The sequence below is a fragment of the Streptopelia decaocto genome, assembly GCF_964273445.1.
Source record: "Streptopelia decaocto genome assembly, chromosome: 6".
Classification (NCBI taxonomy): domain Eukaryota; kingdom Metazoa; phylum Chordata; class Aves; order Columbiformes; family Columbidae; genus Streptopelia; species Streptopelia decaocto.
The window spans coordinates 50,497,561-50,520,699 of NC_138660.1; the positions used below are offsets into that span (position 1 = coordinate 50,497,561).

At 36.8% G+C, this 23,139-nt stretch overlaps 1 protein-coding gene across 2 annotated transcripts in view; it reads right to left on the minus strand.

The window, feature by feature from the left end:
* The window catches only part of SLC4A10 (solute carrier family 4 member 10), a gene marked incomplete at its 5' end in the record, with an annotated part of 153,202 nt that overhangs the window by 97,563 nt on the left and 32,500 nt on the right, over nt 1-23,139 (minus strand). The window contains one exon of one of the 2 annotated variants that reach the window (XM_082055424.1): nt 19,481-19,561. The exons of the other annotated variant lie outside the window; for it this stretch is intronic. Within the exon in view, the coding sequence (XP_081911550.1) occupies nt 19,481-19,561 (81 nt within the window). Of the gene's footprint in view, nt 1-19,480; nt 19,562-23,139 lie in introns of those variants that run through there. 2 annotated transcript variants of the gene reach the window in all.

Here is a 23,139-nt window from a genome sequence, read left to right on the forward strand (position 1 = left end):
CTTCTCCTTTCCCATGTGTTCAGTTTTCAGCTTCTGGCAATATTTTTCTTCCCTGCCTCCTCTTCATGTAATGTCACAGCAAGTCTCAGCCTTGCCTCATTCTCAGAAGTGGGCTTATTTCATTAATATTACAGGGAAAAACAGCTTAATTGGGAGTATTGTGCTGCTGCCAATTCTCTTGTCAAAGTCTGAGCAAAGTCCAATTAAACAGGCTTTGCACCATACACTCACTTCGCAGGGCGCAGTATGAAAGCCACCTTGCACTTAGCAGTACAAGAGTCACACTGCATTTAGTCTAGAAGTAATTTCAGTGACTCCTGTACTGCCTCCTTGGAGAAGGGGAGAAGGGAAGGAAGGGCTCACTAGCAGTTCAGTGCCATTAGGTCAGTTTGGAGGTAAGCGTTATCACAATACAAGTAAAAATAGTGGCAGATTCACTCCACTCTCCCATGATGACTAAAGACTAGAAACTTAATTTCAGTTGGTAATGTTCTGATTCTTATTAGCACGTCACAGAAACTATGTTGTAATAAATGAGAGTTTGAAACTGAAAGTATAAGCAAGACTAACCATAAGACAGTCATGGAAGACAGAATTAATGCTCTGGATGACTTTTAATGTACTAAGCAGCCATGAACCTCCACACTAACATCCTCAAAGCCATTAATCCACTGCAGTTTTGCCCACCAGTTTCAGCAGGAGCAGAATAAGGCATGAAAACTAAATGTTTTTCACAGCCACACCATGCTTATGCCAGAATTCTACCACTTCTTCTTTTCACCCCATCTGAAGATGATGAAGGTCAAAAATGTTACATAGTACATAAATCTGCTAGGACTGAGGTATTCAAACCATACTGGCATAGTGGAGCAGTCTGCAAACAAATGTGTGGACACACTGACCAGGTACGAGTCCTTGGAACTGTCCATTATTGCAATGAGTTGCTCGCTGAGTCCAGTGAACACTGTGCTCTACTGCTCAGAGCATGGGAGAGGGATCCAGGCAGTCCCCGAGTGCTAATCCTGGCTCTGCCACTGACTCGCTGTCTGGCCTTGGGAAAGTCACTTAATCTCTGTGCCTCAGCTTCCCCATCTGTAAAATAGGGATAATAACACTTACTTATCTACCTTCCTCACCAGGCTGCTCTGTGCCACAATTAATATTCACACAGCATTTCAGAAGCGTAAAGCACTACAGAAGTGCTAAGTCATTTGATTTAGGAAATTGCGCAGTTACCCATGTGAAGAGATTATGATAGGAAACAACAGATTGATAAAAAACAAAACTGAGTCATAAAGTGTTTTTTTGACATCAAACCAACATATATCAAAACCTTGTAATAGTTTTACGGTGCACAGCCTTGACAACTTGACAAAGTTTACACAAAAATAATAATACTGGGCTTGTTTCTGTTGGCCTAATTCAACACCAATGCCACAGAAGCCAGTGGAACTACACTTCTGTGAAGCTGTAACTGGAGTGCAATAAACTTGCCATATATTTATAAACAACCTAACATTTTGCTCTCTTTTTAATTATATTTGTTAATATTTTATGGTTTTACATAGTTATCACACAATGGTTTACCTAAAATGTAGGCACAAAACTATTTCCCTAAAGCAATAAAGTATCAGCAAGCACAGCAGACTAAATAATGCATCTGGGATAAAAGAGTAAGAAAAAGCTGAGGCTTTCACGTGGAAACCACAAGCTCCTTAGAGACCAGGGCTCAGCAACTCTTCTGCTCAGTCCAGGATTTCACCTCTCACATTTTCCAAATGAATGGTGAAATTACCTTCACCACACAGCAGCATCTGCTGCACATATTTCACAGGAAAATCTATTTTTATGAAAGAGTCTTATAAATACAGTTGTTACTATTTTTGTCTCTTCGTACTAGAAGTTTAAACGCATTGATGACAATAGAAAAGCAGACACTAGAGTCATCCTCTGCATCCTTTAGGGCGCAACCACAGGTTGTAACAGTGAAACATGTATTTGAAGTTGAACAAAATTAAAAGGAAATCAATTGCCTTCAAAGACATTTGGCATCTACTTTTTGGCATGCAGTCAAGAAGGAAGAAGGTCACCATGAGTTCTAGGGGTACCGATTTTCAACCCTTAGATCAACAACCTGCTTATCAGAGTATAAAGTGATGCTGCAGCTGTAGCCAGGAACTGTAATTGTGTAGGTTCAAACAAAAAAAAAAAAAAAAAAGGCCCATGGTTTAGAAACTGAAAACAAGCGTCTCAAGTGCCCTTTCCACCTACTTATTGCTAAAGCTCGCTACCCAGGATATTCCAACAGAAGATACTTGACCTCTGGAAAGCTTCCCAAACTGACCCTCTTTAGCTATGATACAGCCCTAACTTCAACTCATAACCTGTTGCAAAGATGTTGAACCTTAAACCTGTCACTTCCCAGAACTGCAAGCTGCCCTTCCACACCTCGGATAAATTTAATTAACTGAGAAACTATACATTTAGAAAAGCTAAGAAATGTCCTTTTATGACAGATGTTTTGGTGTGCTTTTAGTTACAGTGCTTATGCTTTCATCATGGGTAGATGATAAAGTGGAAAGAAGAGAAAAGTAACCCCTTTCAAAGGCAGATCTGTACAAAGGCATATGACGCATATTCTTAAATACTATGTGCTAACGTAGACACATACACTTGAAGAACTTCGGTATATTTCTCAGTGGAATTAGGACATACTCCCATTTACTGGATGACAAGGAGGTGGATTAAAGTCTAGGTGACAATACACAGATTTGAAGTTACCTATACATTTATTATAGGTATTCACTAAAAAAAGGAAAACCAATACATAATCTTAAAAGACACTGTTGCATATATCATAAAAGCTACCAGAATACTGCACAAACATTTACTGAAGATCATCTCTGCTGATCACTACAGTAAATGAATAATATATAATAGTATAGCAATAAATATACATTGGGAAACAGGAAATTGTTAGGACAATAGGAAATTATTAAATAGTTGCAATTAATATGGCTCTGTCCTTCTCTTGGTAGGTACTCTGCTCCACTGGTAAGATATTTGGTGCTAATATATTTTTAACAGACAAGTCAAAATGGATAACACTAAAATTTTCATTTTACAAGGAAAACTAGAAATGATTTCTTTTCTTAATCCTTTCTATCTAATTTTCTTCATATTTGGCTACTTTTATTTTCTGCCTCAGATATTTAATGAGTGTTTTCAATAAAGAGGATGATTGCTTTTATTTGAAATACAACCAAAAAAAAATCTACAAAGAGTATTAATATTCAAAACAATTTTTCAGGGTTTTTAAACCTTCAGGTAAAATCCTTTCCCTTTTTAATTACAGTCTTAATGCATCCAGAGCATGAATTACAACATAACAAAAAAGAATCCTTTTTCAGCATATTCTTTTCTGTAAAATATGTAACAGAGCAGAAGCCATCTTTATTTTTTCCATGCTAGAAATTATGCATATGACACACCTGCTGACTCATAAGGAAAATAATCACGGTATTAATTACTTCGTCATATAAGCCACTTGATTAGACAACCTACATAATTCTCAAATGCCATCTGGAACTAAGGAACGCCTGTCAGCATAAAACATGAAATACTGCATTCCTTTAAAAATATAAAACTGTATTATAGAATTCTTTTAGTTATTTTAGATTATCAATAATTACATATACTTAAAAATGGAACTCTGTAATATATTCATTTCAGTTTACAGATCTTATCATAAAGTTAGTGGGAGAAACCTTGTGTATTCACCATTCAAATGGTCTGTAATGAAATTCTAAATGTTTATCCAGACATCACATCCAGACCATGATCACCTTCTCAGTCCAAAGATATTCCAGCATTATTGCTTTGTGCAGTATTTATTTCACAGACCTATTACACAACATTATATTTTTCAGATCATTTTGGTTAAGTTCAGCTTGACATTTCATAAAGATGGCGTGATTAAAAATATAGAAAAGTGAGTTATTTGAACTCAGAAGCTGCCAAGAGCATACTGGAAATATCTTGTAAAGACAATTAACCTAAATGGCTAAAGAGCTGTTCTCTGTAGAAGGATGCCTCCCTGTTGCAGGAGGCAAATCACTGGTGACTGCCATGTTCAGCCTTGTCCTTTAAAATGTCCTTGAGCAGACACAGTCACACGAAACTGATTTAATGCACAAGTTAGATGCTACAATTCTTTTCTCTTTCTGAAGGCAAGCACAGGGGGAGGGAACAAAACCAAAACAAAACAAACCTTTTTTTTTTAATATTATTGTGTTTAATTGCTTGTGCTACATACAGTCATATTTAGCAATCTTTTGAGGTGACAAGTGCAGTAAATTTTATCTTTCTGATGAAATCATTCTGATATATAACTGCTTTTCCATTCTACTATCTACACTGTATCATCTTTTTCCCCTCTATCCACCTGTCAAGGAAGACCCATCAAAACATATTTATATTGCAATAAAGTCTGTTCTGTAAAGTCTGAATAACTGTTTTTTTAAAATGTCCCTTTGACTGTACTGTTTTTGTGGCACCTTTCTACTGTTATCACTACTAGTTAACATGAAGCACTTTTTCCTTTTGGTCAGCTCTGCTCCACATAGTTCAGGCTATGCAACAAAGTAGAAAGCAATTAGTTTTCATTCCAGATTTGCATCTTCCCCAGGGCTGCATGTCATATGCATAAAAACCTCCTCCTCTGTCTCTTTTTCCCTCTTCTCTCTTTTTATAGCAAAAGCCAAGATACTGTTTAGCATGACTCAATAAAGAAATACCATTCTCTGCAATGCTGCTAAAAATTGTACTAATCAGCACTGGCTCCAAAGAACTGATTTGCTACTGACCTGGAACTGAGCCCACATTGTATGTTATAATGCAATGCCTGTAACATATAAACATAAACAATCATTGCAGACATTAAATCTACACACATGCTACTGTTACAAATTTAATGAGATGAAACAAGCAGAAAATGCACACACAAATAAAACAAAGCAGTTTTACAGACAAGTAAATTCTCACTAATACATGTAATTCCTGTGTTTATCTACACTGAGGCATCCTGTGCTGGTTCTATACCATCATGTACAATACAGTCACTATGAACTGATGCCTAAATGAATAGATAAACACTAAAATATTTCCTTATTATATTATACAGAATCTTCTTTCTTAGACTAGCCATTTTAGGTAGAAACATGACTCACATTTGCAAGGAAACTATGTTACGTTAGCTATTATTCATACACCTATTGAAACGAAGACAAGGTTTCTATTTAAACAAGATAGAAAAAAATGGGGGAGGAGGGCAAGTTCCCACCCAAAGGCTGGATAAACATGTTGGAGCATTGGATATAATAATGAAATAATGAACTTTTAAATTCTTTCTGGTACCTCTTTTAGCACCTGCATTTAATTGCAGCAGTGTTTGTCATGTATTGAGTGCCTCAGAGTAAAATTATCAGAAATGCCTAAATGAGGTGAGTGCCTTACAAAACCTGAACAGTGAACTTAGGTCATTGTTTTTCTCTGAACATTTTCAGTCATGTTGAGATTCTTATAACTTCTCCCCTTCCTTCCTACCATACCACATCTGCTGGATTTGTAAGCTAATATTTATTCAATTGCTTGTCTCAGACAGACTTCTGAAGAAATAAAAGGCAGTGTTCCTTGCTGCTCATCAAGGGATGAAGTTGGGTCACATCTGTATGACTGAGATTTTATTCCTTTTCCTTCATATTTTTCTTTACTACACTGTCAAATACTTCAAAGTTATGGAGACCAGAACAGCACAGATTTCAAGCTGAGGCATGGTTGTACTTTCTTCTGTGGTTATTATTTGAATGTCTTATGTCATGCTAGTGCAGTCCCATTAGCTGAAATCCTCTTTTCTTGCCTCCTAGCAATATCTATGTCAACTGCTACAGAGAAGCCCAACAGCATGAAGATGGATGTGAAGACTTTTTCCAAAGCCCAAATGAGATTTACTTTTAGCTTGTCTGCGCTCTCTCTTGGCCGAATGCCAGGTGAGGTTAGATCCAGGATAACAGTATTATTTAGGTGTAGTTAGAAGTTAAACGAGCTGGATTTATCCCAGTATGCAAGAGGATATTAGCTGCTGGGCAGCAAATCGAAAAAAGTAAGTTAAGTTAATTGCTAGTTTCTTAACAGTAGGATATATTTGGTTTAAAGTGGATACAATTGCCATCTCAAAGGATCTGCTTCAGCCCAGAAAAGGTGACATGTTTTCAGATTTCTCTACCTAGAAACAGGGTCAGGGAGAAGAATCACACAAGGCAGTCTTCTTGCAGCAGCTACTCATGTGGAAGTAGCAAGTGCAAAGAAGAGGTCATGACCAACTTATCAGAACCTGTTTTAACAGCAGCTACAACACAAGAGAGAGGAGTTTTTCTCTTCCTTTACAGCCACAAAAATGATGTGATCTGGAGTCTGCATCTTTTACATACACATGTATGCCAAACATAGTTGAAAACATCACCATTTTTTGGACATCACAAGCCAGCATGATCAATAACTCACTCACTCAGAATAACAAATATAATGCTCAGTCTCAGACCTACCCACAATTTTCAGTTGTATTTGACAAACACTCTCTACAAGCACAATCCAAGGATTAATCAAGGCAACAGGAAGGATGTTCCAGGTAAACTCTAATTAATTCCATAAGACTCTTGTCACCTGAATTGCTTTGACTAGAGATGACATCATCATCAACTTTTCTAATAGATAGGAAGTGGGCATTTCCACAGGATAAGCAAGATCTTAAGTAGAGTGAGCATCACTGAAGATGGGTTGAAAATTGTTGAGACTTAGGAGAGTCCAATTAGGACTATCCAGAGAGAGAAGAGTAAACTAGATGGACTGTTAGTTTGATTGTGACCATTCCTACGTAGCCAAGCTCATCGCTAACCTTCCAAACAATTTTGCCAACACTAGTAATATTGTTGCTTTACTAGCAGTGAAGGTAGCCTGACTGAACCAAACCTAACTGAGGAGTTAAAAAATAGTATGGCCTTTTTGTCATCCATTGTCAGGAAAAAAATATCACTAGAATACCTTAAAAAAATCATTTTGTTGCATGCCCAAAAATTAAATTAGATTCCTTGCAGTCCTTGCGAGTTGTCTTCTATGTGATCTATTATCCTCCAGAAGAGAAAAAAAGATTGTGTTTGATTTGCTTGTGGTTTTTTTTAACTGAAACTTGTAACTAACTTCCTTGAAGACAACTGACAAGTCTTTCTTTGCCAAAATGTATAACTTTAAATGTAGAGTTTAGTCTGAAGAGTTCCCACATCATCTACATCCTCAGAGAGTAACTTCAACAGAAAATCCAGAACAGGTGAGCCAGTACTTCTCACCTCCGAAGATTTAGTGTGACCTACATGATTTTGTTGACATGAGGGATTTTGTTAACAAGACATGATTGAAAAACACAGATTTGTATCACTCAAAATGTTCTGTTGCATGCAAATGAACAGTTATCATAATGGAAATGAAGAGACCTTTTGCACTGTCCATATAGTCACAGTATTAGAAAATAAACACTCTCCATCTCATAATTAGACAATGGCATTTTTATCTTTTAATCTGTCTCAGGTCATCAAGTAAACCATGGTGACCAGGGAGGGCAATGCCAGAGAAAAGAGTTAGGAGCCACTCTATTCACAAAGATAAAAAATAATTATGTTGTGCAAGCCACTGATGATATGACCAGCTATTTGAAAGTTCAGATAGTCTAATTAATTCACACAGGGATTAAAAAAAGCAGTAAATAGTCCAGAAGCTGGCAGGGGGTGTGGGGGGAAGAAAGAGCAGAAAAGAAATAAGAAATAAGTGAGATAAGGAAATTGATAATGTGAGAAATAACAGATTTCAGATTCCAAGTTTGCAGTCACTTGTATATCACTTCTGCCCAGGGAATAAGATACTGCACTGTAAAGAGAATTTTCATATCAAAAATTAACTCAAAATATATTGGGAAAGTGATCATGACAATGAACTAGATAACGAGGGATTTGTATAGTTTAAAAGTCTAGAGAGCAGAAGTGCACAAGATACACATTCAGGAATTTGAAATGTACTGAAAAGAATCTAAGGTAAGCATGAAATATAAATAGTGGTTCAACAGGTCTTCCTACCTCTCAGAGATCTAAGAACTAGACTTTTACAAACTGCTTGTCTGCTGTAATCTGGAAGCTTTAAACATTATTTCCATGACCTTGTTGTTCTAGACTAGTCCAGATACTTGACAATAGAAACAAACTAAAAGTTAGAAACAACTGGCATGCCTTTAACAGTGTGCTTTATATTGAAATTACAGAACATAACTTCTGGAAAGGGACAAGCATTACTATAAAGTAGAAAGTAAATGTGATCACAGCATTACCAGTTTATACGTGTTTTGTTGGTGCTTCTATATGAAAGGATTTTACTGTTAGAAAAGAGTGTTCCATGTTCATTGTCCATTTTCAGGACTGTATTCCTATTTTGGTAGGGAAACTTTTCCAAAGCAAAATTTTTTTTAACCTTTCCCATAAGCATACTATTTACCTATTTATTTATGTATTTACTAGATAACTAGTATCACATTAAATTTCACCTTTCACACTCCATCTCCTTGGTCTAAATGTCAGTGTTCAGTATTTTAAGAAAATGGCAGAAATTACTAGATATCAAGTTTTACTGGCACAACATAAGTAATGAAATTTTTTAATTACACATCATTACCTGTATTTCACTATACTGCTCTAAAGTGAAAACAATTACAAACATCATGATGAAAAACAATATCCAGCAGATGGTCTTCATATCCTTCCTTGCCAAAACACCACCTCCTTTTATTAAAGAATGGAAAATTTTGTGGTGAACACTAAAAAAAATCCCTATCATTTGAACATTGTGCCATTAGTTACTTGGATCAGTCTTTCATTTATTACAAGTTTGTAGCAGGCTTAGTAGAATAGGCTTCTCTTCTGGGCACAATCTTGCAGTGTACTAAACAAATCATAATAATTTGCTGATCTGTATTGCATCCATAAGCATCCTTCATATGCCTGCAAATTCTGCCTACCTTTTTTTCAACTAGCATTGTTACTAAATACATATGTGTATGCATGTGTGGAGAAAGAAAAATAGTGCCTGTGAATTCCATTGACATACAAGCTGCAAATATATGCATGAAAATATTTGTCAATAATTCAAATATATGACTGTATAACTATTTCAATAGTCATAATTTAAAAGACATGTTATAGCTTGTAGGTATACAAACAATAAATAGCCTCAGGTTAAGAATACCTGGCAACCTAGATATAAGAAGATGCACACAACACACCTGCCCAGTCATTAACAGGTTATAGTTAACTTCATGGACTACAGAAGGAGTTTTGAGGAGAAGCTTCAACAAAGATGGGGTGCAGTAGGAGAAAGTGCACAATTGACAATATGATAAATAGCAACTGGGAAATCAAAATCGATACTGCCAGTAGAGTAAACACAAAATTCAACTTTGTGGTAAAATATCGCTCTTGGAAAAGATAAGTTGTAAAGCTTTTAAAAGAAAGACTAGGAGTTTGTATTTGAGAAGATTGGTGAACAGACAGCAGGTGATATAGGCAGAGTGATAAGCCAAGATGATATTAACACCAGTAATCAAGTGAAGCAAAGCTCAAAGTACTAAAGTCAGACAGGCAGGTGAGATCATAGGAGTCATGGTGTTGAGATGAGCAGGGCTTCAATCTGATTTATGGCTACGTGAACAAATAGGAACTGTCAGACCTCAGGACTGCATAGAGCAAGAAGTGCACATCAGGGGAAAAAAAAAAAAAAAAAAAGAAAATGCAGAAACTCTTTCTGGATACCACTGAAGACCAAGAACATTTTCTGAGATAGGTAGAGTTTAACTGGAATGGGGGAAGACCACTGAAAAAATAAAACAGTGATTGATGCCTTCAAAAAGATCATCATCTGAGGCAAGGTGTGGAGGAGGATGCAAAGGCTGAAGATGGATTCCTCAGAGATCTGAACACACACCTACATACAGAAACAGGAGGAGGGGGAGAGGAAGACCCACCCAATAAGAAACTGAGTCTGAAGAGAAAGAGAAACAACAAGGACAAAATGACAAATGTCTAAGAACAATAAAATTTAGTGAAGGCAATAACATAGCATTGGAGAGAGATGACAGATGGAGTGGAGGAGAATAAAGAACTAGCCTGGAATTACTCCAGGAAGAAGTGGAACATTAGGGAGCTAAATTTCAGAGCAAAAGACAGAAACCAGAAGTGCACAGCTCTGGAGAGGCATTGGAAGACAAGAAATGAAGACAATTGTACAAAGCATACCAAGGAGGTAGGGAGATGAGAGAGGTCTAGGGATAGGACATAAATCTGGTTAAAAGAAACTTCTGAAGTTAAGGGTTGGTTTGTGTTGTTTTTTTCTTAATGTTGGAGACTTGGACATATTTCTTGTGTATGAAAAGGAATTCAAGGAGAGAAACAAATTAATAAAAAAGAACAGCAGAAAGTCAGAAGGTGTAATGGGACAGGGACATGTTGGTTGGAACAGGTTCAGAGACTACAAATAAAAATCTTAATATCTGTTTCAGAAAACAAGGAGGAAGCTTGAATTTTGACCTTAGTTAGTTAGTTTTAAGAAGTTCACGTGGAGAAAGGGGGGAATAGATGAGCTGAATGAAGGGCTATATGATTAATAAAAAATACAGAACAGACAAAACTGCAAGTAAAAATACTCAGATGACAAAAATCCCAGAGATTACAGAACTACAGTAAATCAGCAGAATAAAAAGATTTTTCACGAGAGTTAGTCAGCAGCATCTCTGAAGCATGGCAGATGGCACAAGGAACTGAGAAAGTCAAGACTGAGAGTCAGCCAGGACCATGAATTGTCAGAAGGTTTTGGAACTGTATAAGAACAAAACCATAGAGCCTAAAGGGAACTGATAAACTGATAGAGGAAAGTACAGAGGAATAAAGGAAATAAGAGTAGAAAACAAGTACTCAAGATTGACAAAACAGAGTTTTTACAGAAGTCCCATTCTTGGAGAAAGAATCAAAATGTTGAAAAAGTTCAAATAGTTATCACAGAAAAGGAACTTAGAGAACACGGTGCTCAGAGAAGACCAACTCAAGTGTGTGCTGATTTGGCACACGGGATACAATTCAAATGAGAAACAGCACCAGGACAGCTAAAGAGTCGGATGGTTATCCGTATGGAAACTGAAGGGTGAGAAATTACAAATGGAAGAAAGTTGCAAGTCAAGTCAGAGAGGGAGATGGGAATAGCAGAATGAGACTAGCCAATGTATTTTCAGCAATACCTATACCAGGAAGTTACAGAGTGCTTTTAGTCCCCAGATAAGGGTGCAATCAGCTCTGTTATATATGTGAACCACAGATTTCAGTTAATGCACTAAAGCTCTAGGAGCTGATCTGCCTCAGAAGAGGCATGTATGAAGTACATATAGTAGAAGTCTATAAAAACATGATGGGTATTCAGAGGCTGAGTAGGGAAATTACTCTTCACTGTCTTTCCCAACATAGTACTGAGGACAGTAGTATTAAATGAAGACAGCTGGAGCCAGGTTCAAAACAAATAAAAAGATATAGTTCTTCACACAGCGTATTGGCAAGGTATGGAACTCCAGTGGATACTAAAAGTTTACTTGAGTTCAAGAAATGTGAGGACATATTCAGGGAAGATAAATCTGTCAAAGGTACCAAATCCAAAATGTCTGTTTCTGGAAGAGAAAGTCCTAGAGGCATGAACTGAGGTTCTCAAGAGATTACCCAGGGGATCTATAATTGTGCACCAGCCCCACTATCACACATGTTCCATGGCTTTTGACCAGTATCAGAGAGACAAGATACCGAGCTAGATGGACCTTTAGTCTGGCACAGCCCAACAGTTTTTATGTTCCTATGTTCCACGGAAAGACATGGCAACTGAGGTATCTGAAGGAAATCTGCAGCCCCATGCTGAGATTGATCAAGGGGTCCTCTGACAGGAGACTAGGAAGCTATAAATACAGCAGAATTGCACTAGGAACCTGATAAAGCAAAGAAAATCCTGCCTGCATTAACACGCACAACCTCCCAAAGTGAGGGTTACTGAGCATGGGGCACTTCTTTCGGAAATGATATAACTCCCTGCTGTTTTCTGAGATCAGTGTTGTTCCGTAATCGTTTGCTACGTCAGCGTACACCACTGCACCTATCCCGAACAGGCAAACTGCAGACACAGAGGGGAAGATATATGGTGATGAACATGCTGGGAAGGCAGCAGAATCCATTATTGGAACAGCATCACCTCCAGGTCTCAGCCAATTTATAGGATCCCTGCTGCCTAGCTCTGTATAGAAGCACGTGCCAAAAGTGTCCAATGCCAGAGAGCCTGTATCGTCTTGGCTATGAGGGAATTAACAGCAAAAGAGATGCTTCAGTTCACCTGAATGAATTTTATGCTGTGGATAGTGGAAGATAAAGGTGCTATTCTTTACGTTCCTATATTAAATTAGAGATCTACAGGTGTGTAAGTGTAGCCATGCAAAGACAGGAAAATTAAAAGGAAATTAAAGTAAAAATTGTTAGTGACATTTTTAGGAACATAAAAAGAGGCCCACGAGGGAAATAAAGTCTAAGTGATTACCAGGGAAAGTTGTTTATAGCTGATGATACAGACGTTGCTAAAAATGTAAACTTAATCCCTGTCTTAGCAATTGCAAAGGATACTAAAAAGGAAACAATTTAACACATCTTATCTGTTGAAGCAGTCAAGAAAAGGACCCAGAGCATGTCTGCAATCTGTGCTGAGGTTGCTGCTACTGTAGATGTTCAGGACAAAACACAGTGCTAGTAAATACTTTTGACAGCACAGATTACATCTCTCCTTGGCATCCACAGCAAATATGCATCTTTGCATTATAAGTTAGATGGGTGAGAGCCATATCTAAACCCTACAAAACAGAAAAGCACTCGGGAAAGAGGAGGAGGAGAGCAGAAGGCAGACTGGGCAATAACCAAGCCCAGTGAGTCATTACAAGACACTCACTAGCAGCAATAAGAAACCCACTCCTGACTACAGGCAGAAGGACTGGTGACAGAACACTGAGATCTGGCAGAGGGGACAAGGCTGGCAAAGGCAACAAGGCAACCAAGCTCCTGGAGAAAGAGGTCATCACTTCCTTCCAGAACAAAAGAATTCCAAGACAGCTTTTCATTTTCATATGTTTCACATTTCGCGTGTTAGGTAAACTTTACTGGCAATATCCAGCCATCTCAAATAAATCCTGTGCCCTGGTGATCTAAGTGGTATTTTTGACATGTATTAGCACAACTACCACAACTGTTGTTCTGAAGAGAAGATCCAGCCACAATTACCAGACACTGAGCTTCATCCTTCTGATTGCTCAGAACTAGGCCTATTCTTGTCATGTGAAATCTAAGCACTCAGGAATAATCCTCAACAGAATATACAATGCCATAAGAAATCACTATAGTACTGTCATTGTTACAAACCTATTGTTTTGTATTTTCCGTATGTATTAGACTTTTCTAACGATCCTACAGTGTACTCCATTCAAACCGTTACATGGCAGTCAAGACTCAGCTAACACCAACCAATCTCCACTTCCTTATATACTAAGAGCTGACAAAATTTAACTTTTAAGTTGTTATATGCACAACTCCTATTCAAGACACACATACACACATGAAGTCTAAAATTTATATATTGACCAAAATTTATTTCTGGAACAGGAACTTTCCCATGTTTGAAGTATTTCAGATAAACTTAGCAGGAAAATAGAAAATAAACACTTAAATACCTTTAAAAACTGAACTAAACGATGACATCAGCTGCTACAACTGACCTGCATGGCTAACTCTCAGAAAGCCCCTAAAGCAGGGGTGTCAAACTCATTTTCACCAGAGGCTACTCCTACATTTATACAGTCCTAAAACTACATTTGGTGCTTTGAAGGCAACTGCGAGGCTGATGTGGCCCCCAGTGAAAATGAGTTTGACATCTGTGCCTTAAAGCATAGTTAATCCCCTCACCTAATAAGCTTGACATCAGGCCTCCACCATGCAAATTCCTATCTGCAAACACACTTCACACCTGAATGGAACTGCTCAATTGCAGCTTCACTCACTAATGCAAGGATAAGGTATTTCTCTGTCATTTCATTTGCAGGGTTCAGGCATAAAAGTGACACTGCTTTTCCTGGAAATTTTCAATCGTGGGATTGAGACATAAACCTGATATTGCTTTTGATAGAATACTTTTAATTGCATTAAATGTGGATGCAAACCATATGGGTATGATTTCTTGCACATATTTTAATGACTCTGTGTGCCTTCATAAAATCTTTAATAAAGAAAATTTAAACAAGTGAACTCATTATGTTACCAGGAGAGAAACAGATTGATCTTGGACCACTGAAGGCTTCTATATATACATTTTTGTTTTATTTGAGCAGCCCAGGGGAAAAGGGGAAAGCTATTATAAAAATGAGGCAATTTGTACAATACCTCAACACACCCGCAAGTCACTTAATGTCTGTTTTGCATTTTCCTTCAATGCACCAAACTGAGTATTTTGTATCAGTTGATGGTTGCTGCATCAGCTGGGAACATCTGAAAGCTCTGAGCACACTCTGAGCTTCCACTAGTAATTACCAAATATTTTTTGGTGAGTTGACTAAACACAGAACTTGTGAATCCCTGGAGTTCATAGTTTACCTCTTCTGTTCTTTTTTAACCAGTGAAATCATACCAGATGATATGTATTTTTTTTCAGTTACTTTAAAATTTACTTAATCCAAAATATTAAAGCTTAACCTTTCCCTTTAGGAGTTATTCTCTGTTTATATCAATTGGCATTGAGGGACATAGATTCCACATAAGACATTCCAAAACAACAGGAGGTTTCCTCAGTAAAACAACTGCTATGAATTAAGCAAAGCTCTTTTCAAAGCTTTTCTTCTCCGTAAGATTACCACCAAACATTAGTATTTGTAATTTTCACTGCGTTCAGACCTCATTTTTCATGGACTCCTGTCCACAGTTGCCCATATGTGATTGATAGTTAACAGACAATCCATATTTCCTTCCCAGAGAATGTAATTCTGCCCCTCTACTCAGCACTGCTGAGACAGAACTGGAACATTCTGTCCACTTCTGGGCTCCCTTCTTGTAAGAGCGACATAGACATACTGAAGTAAGCCCAGCAAAGTGCTACAAAGGTCCCAGAAGAAGTGGCTGAAAGCAGTGTAGTGTTCAGCCTGGAGAAGAGAAGGCTCAGAGGGGCCTTAGCAGAGCGTCTAAGTGCCTGACTGGGGGGAAGCAGCACAGGCTCAGCCAGATGCTCCTCAGGGCTGGCCAGCAACGGGGCACAAGGAAATGGGCACAAATTAAAATATGAGAAGTGTCACTTAAACATAAAAAATAAAAAAAAAAAAAAAAAATAACACTTCCTCAGCCACATCTCAGTCTCTTACTGGTATATATATATATTTTTAAAGGTATTCAAGAAAGTGCTACTCTCCCTTTTAGGGTCACAGTGAAATCAGTATGGCACAACGGAAAGCATTATGTAGCTTACTGTGTAGTCTACATTGATTTTACTAATTAAGAAATCTATTGGAATTTACCAGAATTATGGATCAGCTTATACTTAACTTCTACTGAAAGAAATCATCATGAGATTAAAGTCCCTCATCACAGTAGTGTAATATCACTCATGTTAATGTGGTTTTTTCCTATTAATAACTTTTATTGAAAAGTTGAGTAAGGCAAAATAAATACAGTCTTGCAAGAAAACAAGAAACAATATGAAGAATCATATTATTTATAAGCCTCATAACAAGAGAGAGAGGGGGAGCAAGAGAGAGAATGAACTACAGCTGAGATTGCTGCTTCTCTCCAAAACGCCATTCTAAGTAATGCATAACTGTTTTCTTTTACTGCATTAATAGGGACACCTTCTCTACTCCCCCCTCTTAGGTGATCCCACCTCTACAGGCATCAGTTGGGATGAACTATGACTCTATTTTATTTTTTTAACAGATTACTGTGATATTATTGTTGTGATTTATTCACAATTTCATATTGCATCCTAGCAAAATTCCTTCCTTTATTCAGAATGATCACATGGTGATATTCTTGGAACGCTAAATGGAATAGACCATTCCAGGAACACTAGTCATTTAGCCATACATTTTGTGACCCTGCAGTTAGCTATTACATATTTATGCTATGTTACTTTCTGTTTTAGACTTTCTGCCATGCTTATACTAAGCCTTCCCTAATTCAGGTCATTAGGCCCAATGACTTGCTATACGAATTAAAGTACTAAACACGAAGAATTTTACCAGAGAATAGGATCACCTCTTGGGAGGGAGACTAATGTAGGACAAAAGGACTTGAATTCCTTCAACTCACACTGGAAGTATGTTTTGCTTCTAGCGCTATTTTCCTATTTGTGAATGTTTTGCCACGACCTCCTATTTGTCCTAGTATTGCCATTACCTTAAAAACTGGCACTAAAACATATGAAAAAAGTCAGTAGTGTGGAGTCAGAACAGCAATCAGTAATAAGTAAAAGAACTACACAACTCAGTATGTTCATGAGTGCAAGCACTCATGTTTAGAATTGGTAAATGACACAAATACTTGGCTTCTTGCCCAACTTGCTAGTTAACACTGTTCCTAAAACATCCATACAGAGTTTTGTTTCTTTATAAGATCTTTATCTCCGAGTTCTGTAAACAGGAATGTTTAAAGATAGGGAAACACATACAGATATGTATTCGTTATGCACAGCCAAGGGGAAAGAATTCTTTAGTTAAAGAGATCCTTCTCTACACAGCATTCCTCAAATACTGGCACTTGCATTCAGTTTGGTTTGAAGAGGGATGGTATAGTTTTAAAGAAGGCATTAAAAAAACTCCTGCATCTGGATTCAATTACTCCTAATTTGTGTAACAGGTTCAAATATCAGCAAGTATATTTTAAACCTCTCTTTTTTCTCGGTGGCAGAGCAGGGATGGTTAAACAAGCAAAATAGTTTGCAGTTTAAAGTTTTCAGATCACTTCAGTCCAATTCCCTGCCCTCATGTGTATATCTCTACCTTGCAGCAACTCCTCCTCCTACAAAAGGACTTCACTTCCTCAACACATTCCTTTGAGGTATTATTCTCTAATTACTCTAGTTGAAGAAGAAACTATAATGGGACTGTGTCCTTCAAGTGAAAAACCATATTCAAACTCACTTGCAATAGTCAGTGATATCATTGTTTCAAAACTGAATGACCTACCCAGACACTTCCTCAGGCAAGTGTATCTCATCAATTTATTTTCCTCTTTAGATACAGTTTCTACCCTTAAAAGGCCACAATGGATGCCTATTGCACTATTTGGAGATTATTATTAATGTTGCATTTCAAAAACATCTACAGACCAGAGTTTGCAGAATTAACATGAATGATGAAACAGAGTCCAGGAAAAGCACACAGCATGCTGCTCTAGCTTCCAGTTACACAAAATTCCATGGAGATCTAATTATTTTAAATGAGCAAAGGAGACTTCAGGGATAACTTCAAAATACAGGTAGGTCAAGATTTTAAATTAAACTTGAATAAGGAAAACAAAGAAGATGAGGAAAGGGTTGGTCCTCTTAAAAAAAGAAAGTCCATGAATACCCTGCAAAGCAACAAAATACCATGAAACCAATACTTTCAGGAATTTCATTCCAATGCCAAGAAACAGAATGTACTCATTGTGACTAATACATTAAAATACTGAAAATAAATTCTAACAGATTAAAAAGATCTTGTAGCAAGTGAAAGGTATAGTTAAATCATTCCAAACCTAATCAAGCTTAAAGCAGGGCAGTCTTTCCCCATTATTAGTAAGAACGTAAGCTGGATAAGTAGACTGGGAAATAACAAATTATGGCCAGTAAAAGTAATGCAACATTTTTTTACAAATATGCTATTAATAAAAAATGAAAAGACAGACTATTTGCTGAAGCAATTTGCTTCGCATTCTTAAGTTTGGTCTTCTGCGGTCTCCCACTTACACATACATTTCCAACAAAATGTTATTAAATGAAGGTAAAACTGGAATACAGTTCTAAATGCAAATCAAATCCATGTTTTACATGTCTACATTTCTAGGTGGAAATACAAAAATATTTTTAAATCTTGATCACTGAATCCTGTGCTTTGGGGTCAGGAAATACCACTCACCCCTGCCAATCTGCACTCCAGTTATATGTGGAAATTGTTGTTTCACAAGGGTAAAGCAAGCGACAGAAAAATTGCACACCACTTTCAGGCTTCAGCTCAGCTTTTAAAACACATGGCCAAACACGTTGCCATGGAAATGTTCTGCAAATACATCTAGAATTTCTTAAGATGGAGCTGAATATCATTTTCAAAAATAAACTTCTCCAACAATTTCAAATATAATTGTCCTATGCTGTGTTCAAGGGAAACAATGGCTACTATGTAGCATTTATAACAGTATCTCCAATTCCATTTTGTGCTCCATACATTAAATTAGGCCACTATCTTCCTATGTAAAATACCTGTACACATGTTTTCTTTTATGTACTCTGACTTTCCTACCCATCACCACAATACAGTAGCAGATACAAAATTATCAGCCTTGCAATAAAGTTGGCAAATTAAAAACAAAAAGGATGAGACATGCTTTAGTAAAATGAATTAGGTTTTAAACAACACTCTAAATATTTAAGTCATTAATCTGCTCTTTTGCAACCCATTAGTATTAGTATGTGTCACTGAGTGTAATAATTAAAAAGGGGAGTTATCTTGCCAAACTTTCACTCTTACGTTCAGTGAGCTATTTTTAAAACTGATTTGAAATGAAGAGAAAAAAAAAAAAAAAAAACTACTACTGCAAAATGAAGCAAGATCTGTGCCTGCAGAATAGCTCCGTCCTGTTATACAACGTGAAATGTTGTTTTAAACAACCTGCCACTGTAGGTAAACAGTTGCCTTATACTGCACTCCATACAACAAACACACACGTTTACATAGCACACAGAGCTATTGTGTGAAGAGAAAGCAAAATAAAAATGCAACACAATCTTGTCATTTTACTTTGCAGCAAAGGTATAACCTCTTATCATGAATCAGTTAAAAGAAATCATATTCACAATTAAAACAGGTTGAAAAAAATATATGGAATAACCTTACATTGTTCAAATAGCAATTAACAAGACAGTAGATTTCCAAGATAAACATTGCTCTGCTTATGTAAACAGTCTACCCTATAAATCCTGTAGCAAATCCAGCATGAAGCAATTACACAGACAAAGAGATCATAAATGACCTAAAACTGTAAAACAAACCCCTGTGTTAGAAATATTAGTATAAACTATGAGGTCATACCTGATGACTTAGAGACTGTAATGTCTCACCGGTTCCAAGCTGCATGACCTTTCTATTTCCAGAGACCCCCAAAAATTCCATTTCCTGTCTTACAAAAGTACATCACAGACATATTTATCTTTCAAAATCTTCTGGGTTAGTAGAGAAAGCATTAGCAGCCATTCTGTCCATGAGCAAGTGCTGGAGTCATTACCCTCAAGATATCAGATCTTAAATACAGTTTCCTCCGTGTGCCTACAGACATGCAGTAGTCAAGGAGGCTGACACAGCTATATCACTGATGCTGCTAATGCCATCTGAAAACAGTAAGCTTACTGCTTAAAGCAATCCTGCATCATCCAAACAGAACAAGCCACATCCTTCAATTCCTCACTTGCGTTTTTTATGAAACCTAGCGCTGCCATTATAGATTTTGTTTTCATCTGTGGTCAGCTAAAGGAGAAATTAGATATTATGCAACCAGCTTTGCACTAACAAAGGAAAAACAGCAGATGAAGTGACATATCGAGGTTATCACATTTTGTTTGCATGACCACTCCTCGACAAGGACTATCACCATTCAGAAGCAGCATCACAATCTGATCCAAAGGAAAATTATCAGAAATAAATTACAAACAATTCAGAGGCAGCAAGGCATTTAAATACCTCTGTGGTACTGAAACAGCTATTTTATGCAGCCTTATGAATCCTAGTCCCTATTAAATTAAAAGCATTGCTTGCCTAAGTATTTTTAGTGTTTATTTTCAATAAATTGCATGATCACTGCATTGTTTCCATTACTCCCTGCTAGCAGCCAGAAAACAGCATGCCTTGAAAATGTGCCAGTATTATGACAGCAAAAATGTGTTTTGATATCAAACAAAACAATCATGCATGGGTTCTCTCTGATATGGAGACCTTTCAAGCTAACAAATGTACAGTATCCTCCTTCATCATTTTTAAATTGTTAAGACTACAAAGTAATAATCAGACTTTTTACGAAAACACATACCTGGTGCAAGTGAAAGTTAATTTTAAAAATCATTATTTATGTTTGTTGTTTCTATCATTATGGCAAACTTATTTAAAAAAAAAAAAAAAAATCACAGAACTAAGACAAAACAGTGTCACCAAACCAGAAAAAGTTATTAATAACTCCTCTGAATTCTAGACCCACAGAAAAATCACTCATTCACACAGTGAGAAAGTCCCATTGATGTACTTAGTCCATATTCTTAAACATATAGAACATCTTCTCAACACATATTGAAATATATTGCTACTCGTCATATTTTACAGACAAATAATACTTGGAGGAAAAAATCTTCCTTGATTTTACTACAGTTTGCATGTTATTCAAATTAATGTTGATGTCCTTCTTTACTTTGAAATATAAGCAGAAGCTGAAACTAGAAGTGGTTCCAAATTAATTCACCTAGATCCTATTCTGTTCTTTTAACATTATTATTATTATACAGTTACAGTAATTGCTCTTTTGAGTAACTTAATCAAATCTGGCTTATAATCGTTCACATTATACGGCTGATAAAAGCAAACTGGTCTCATCCATGAATACCAGGTATTTCCCTTTAGAGAGAGAAAATATCTGCTATCAATTTTTAATTGACTTGCTTCATATAGTGTGCAACTGCCTCAACATAAGGATGATACATCTACAGGGAAAGGGAACTCAGCCCCACATTCCTACAGGTCTCCGGTGCCGTGTCCAGCAGCCCAGCAGAGGCTTCGTCAGTGAAGCCCTCAGAGGCTTTGAGATGCAGCAGGGAACCAGATGAGGCCAGACTTGATGCCATTTTTTAGATCCTCCAAGACAGTCCATCTTGAGGCCCAACAATCTGACACTGTCTTTTTACTGCTGATGACAGCAGCAGTCAAGGTGCCACTTCAAACGTTGTGAATGTTCTTGAAAGCTGCCACTTTTAAAGTCTTTCCACAATAACTGATTAAATCACTTTCAACAAAGAAAATAATACTAAATCTGTGTGCACAGGATATAAACACAAGGAAGAAAAAGGGCCTTCAAAAAACAGATAAGAGGGATTCAGCAGTAAAAGAAGGGAAAAATAGCTTCCCACATCAGTATGAAATGTGAATATCTCCCAAGGTGATATTTTTATTTCCAAAGCTAATTAAAAAAAATCCACCAGCACTACATATTAAGTTATCTACCCCTATGAAAACACTTAGTCTGGAATGCTACATTCCCATCAGTAGTGGCTTACAACTATGTAAGTGAGTACAACCCTCCATCTGTAAGTTGCTGGCAGCCACTTCCAAGTGCCAACAAGCCACCTAACTAGGATACAAAGGACAGGAAGATTGTAAGAAGTGACCAAACAAAAAATGTATGTTGCCAAGCCACCTTTCATAAATATTATGTAGGTTGTCTCTGTGCAAAGCTTGTACTGCAAGTTGATCTCCACTCAAAGAGCAAAAAACACAAGGCTAGGAGCTGTAACCACAGCTGTCAGAAACATCACTTCAGAGTTCCTGCTCACAAGGAGTACATTACTTCTCCTCCAGCTGGACATCTGAAGAATTCAAGAGCAAAAGACAGAAGACTGTAGTTCTGAGTTACATTAAGATCTCAGCACAAATTATGAATGCACTGAGAAATACACGTTTATTTCTTCATGCATATTATCCCAGCTAGGTGAATCTTTTCCCAGAAGTTATTCCATGCTTTTTCTCATGGCAATAAAATTACTATTTTGCAAAAGTGAAAATTTTAACATTTTGCTAGCAATGCTGTAACAGAGAGGAGGTATAAATACAATACTATTTGGTATAGATATTTATTCTGAAACATGTTAAAGCAAAAATTTGGTAATCCATTCCCTTTAGAATTTCAACAAGTATCACTTTATACCTACAAAAGCACTACTTGCAAATATAGTTTGCTTTTATTTCATTTTCTTCACGGGAAAAGAGAAAAAATTACAAAAAGAAAAAAGCAAATTTAGAGTTCCTGTGGATTATGCAAGGTGAAATAATGGTTACTTTGAATCTATCACAAATCGGCTTCATGTCAAAAAGATCTGACGCAAGCAGTGAGCAAATAAAAGCTCTGTCACTCAACTTTTTAAATTAAATCACATTTGCTAGTACTAATGATCATGAAGAGAACATCTGAGGTCAATGAAAGGCATTGCTGATTGTAAAAATAGGGTGAAATGATGTAGCACTGTATCAAAAGAGCTGGAAGAACAATACTACCACATATTGCTCAGCAGCATTTGGGGGGATCAATTTTACTATATATTTTTATTAATGACAAGAGCATAAGTAATACGAACAATAGCAAAATCACAGTTTGTGTTTGTTCAAAAATTTCTGATACTGGAAAGCACTGCTAAAATGAGGGGAATGGAACATCACCAGGAAGACATGGATTACCTTTAAGATCCCAAGAATAAAATTGGGGTAAAGTTTAATAATGCCAAATGTAAAGATGTGGACTTAATAGATTATGAAGTTTCTGCTAAGAATTGAGAGCTTGGCAGTTGAAAATTACAGTGGATGAAACTGTGGGGACAAAGCTGATCACAGAGTAACTAAGAGCTACCAACACTATGTCCCTATGGAAACAAAAATGAAATTTTAAAATTATCAGCGAAGAAATTTCTAGTACATAAACATCAACATTAATGCAATAACAT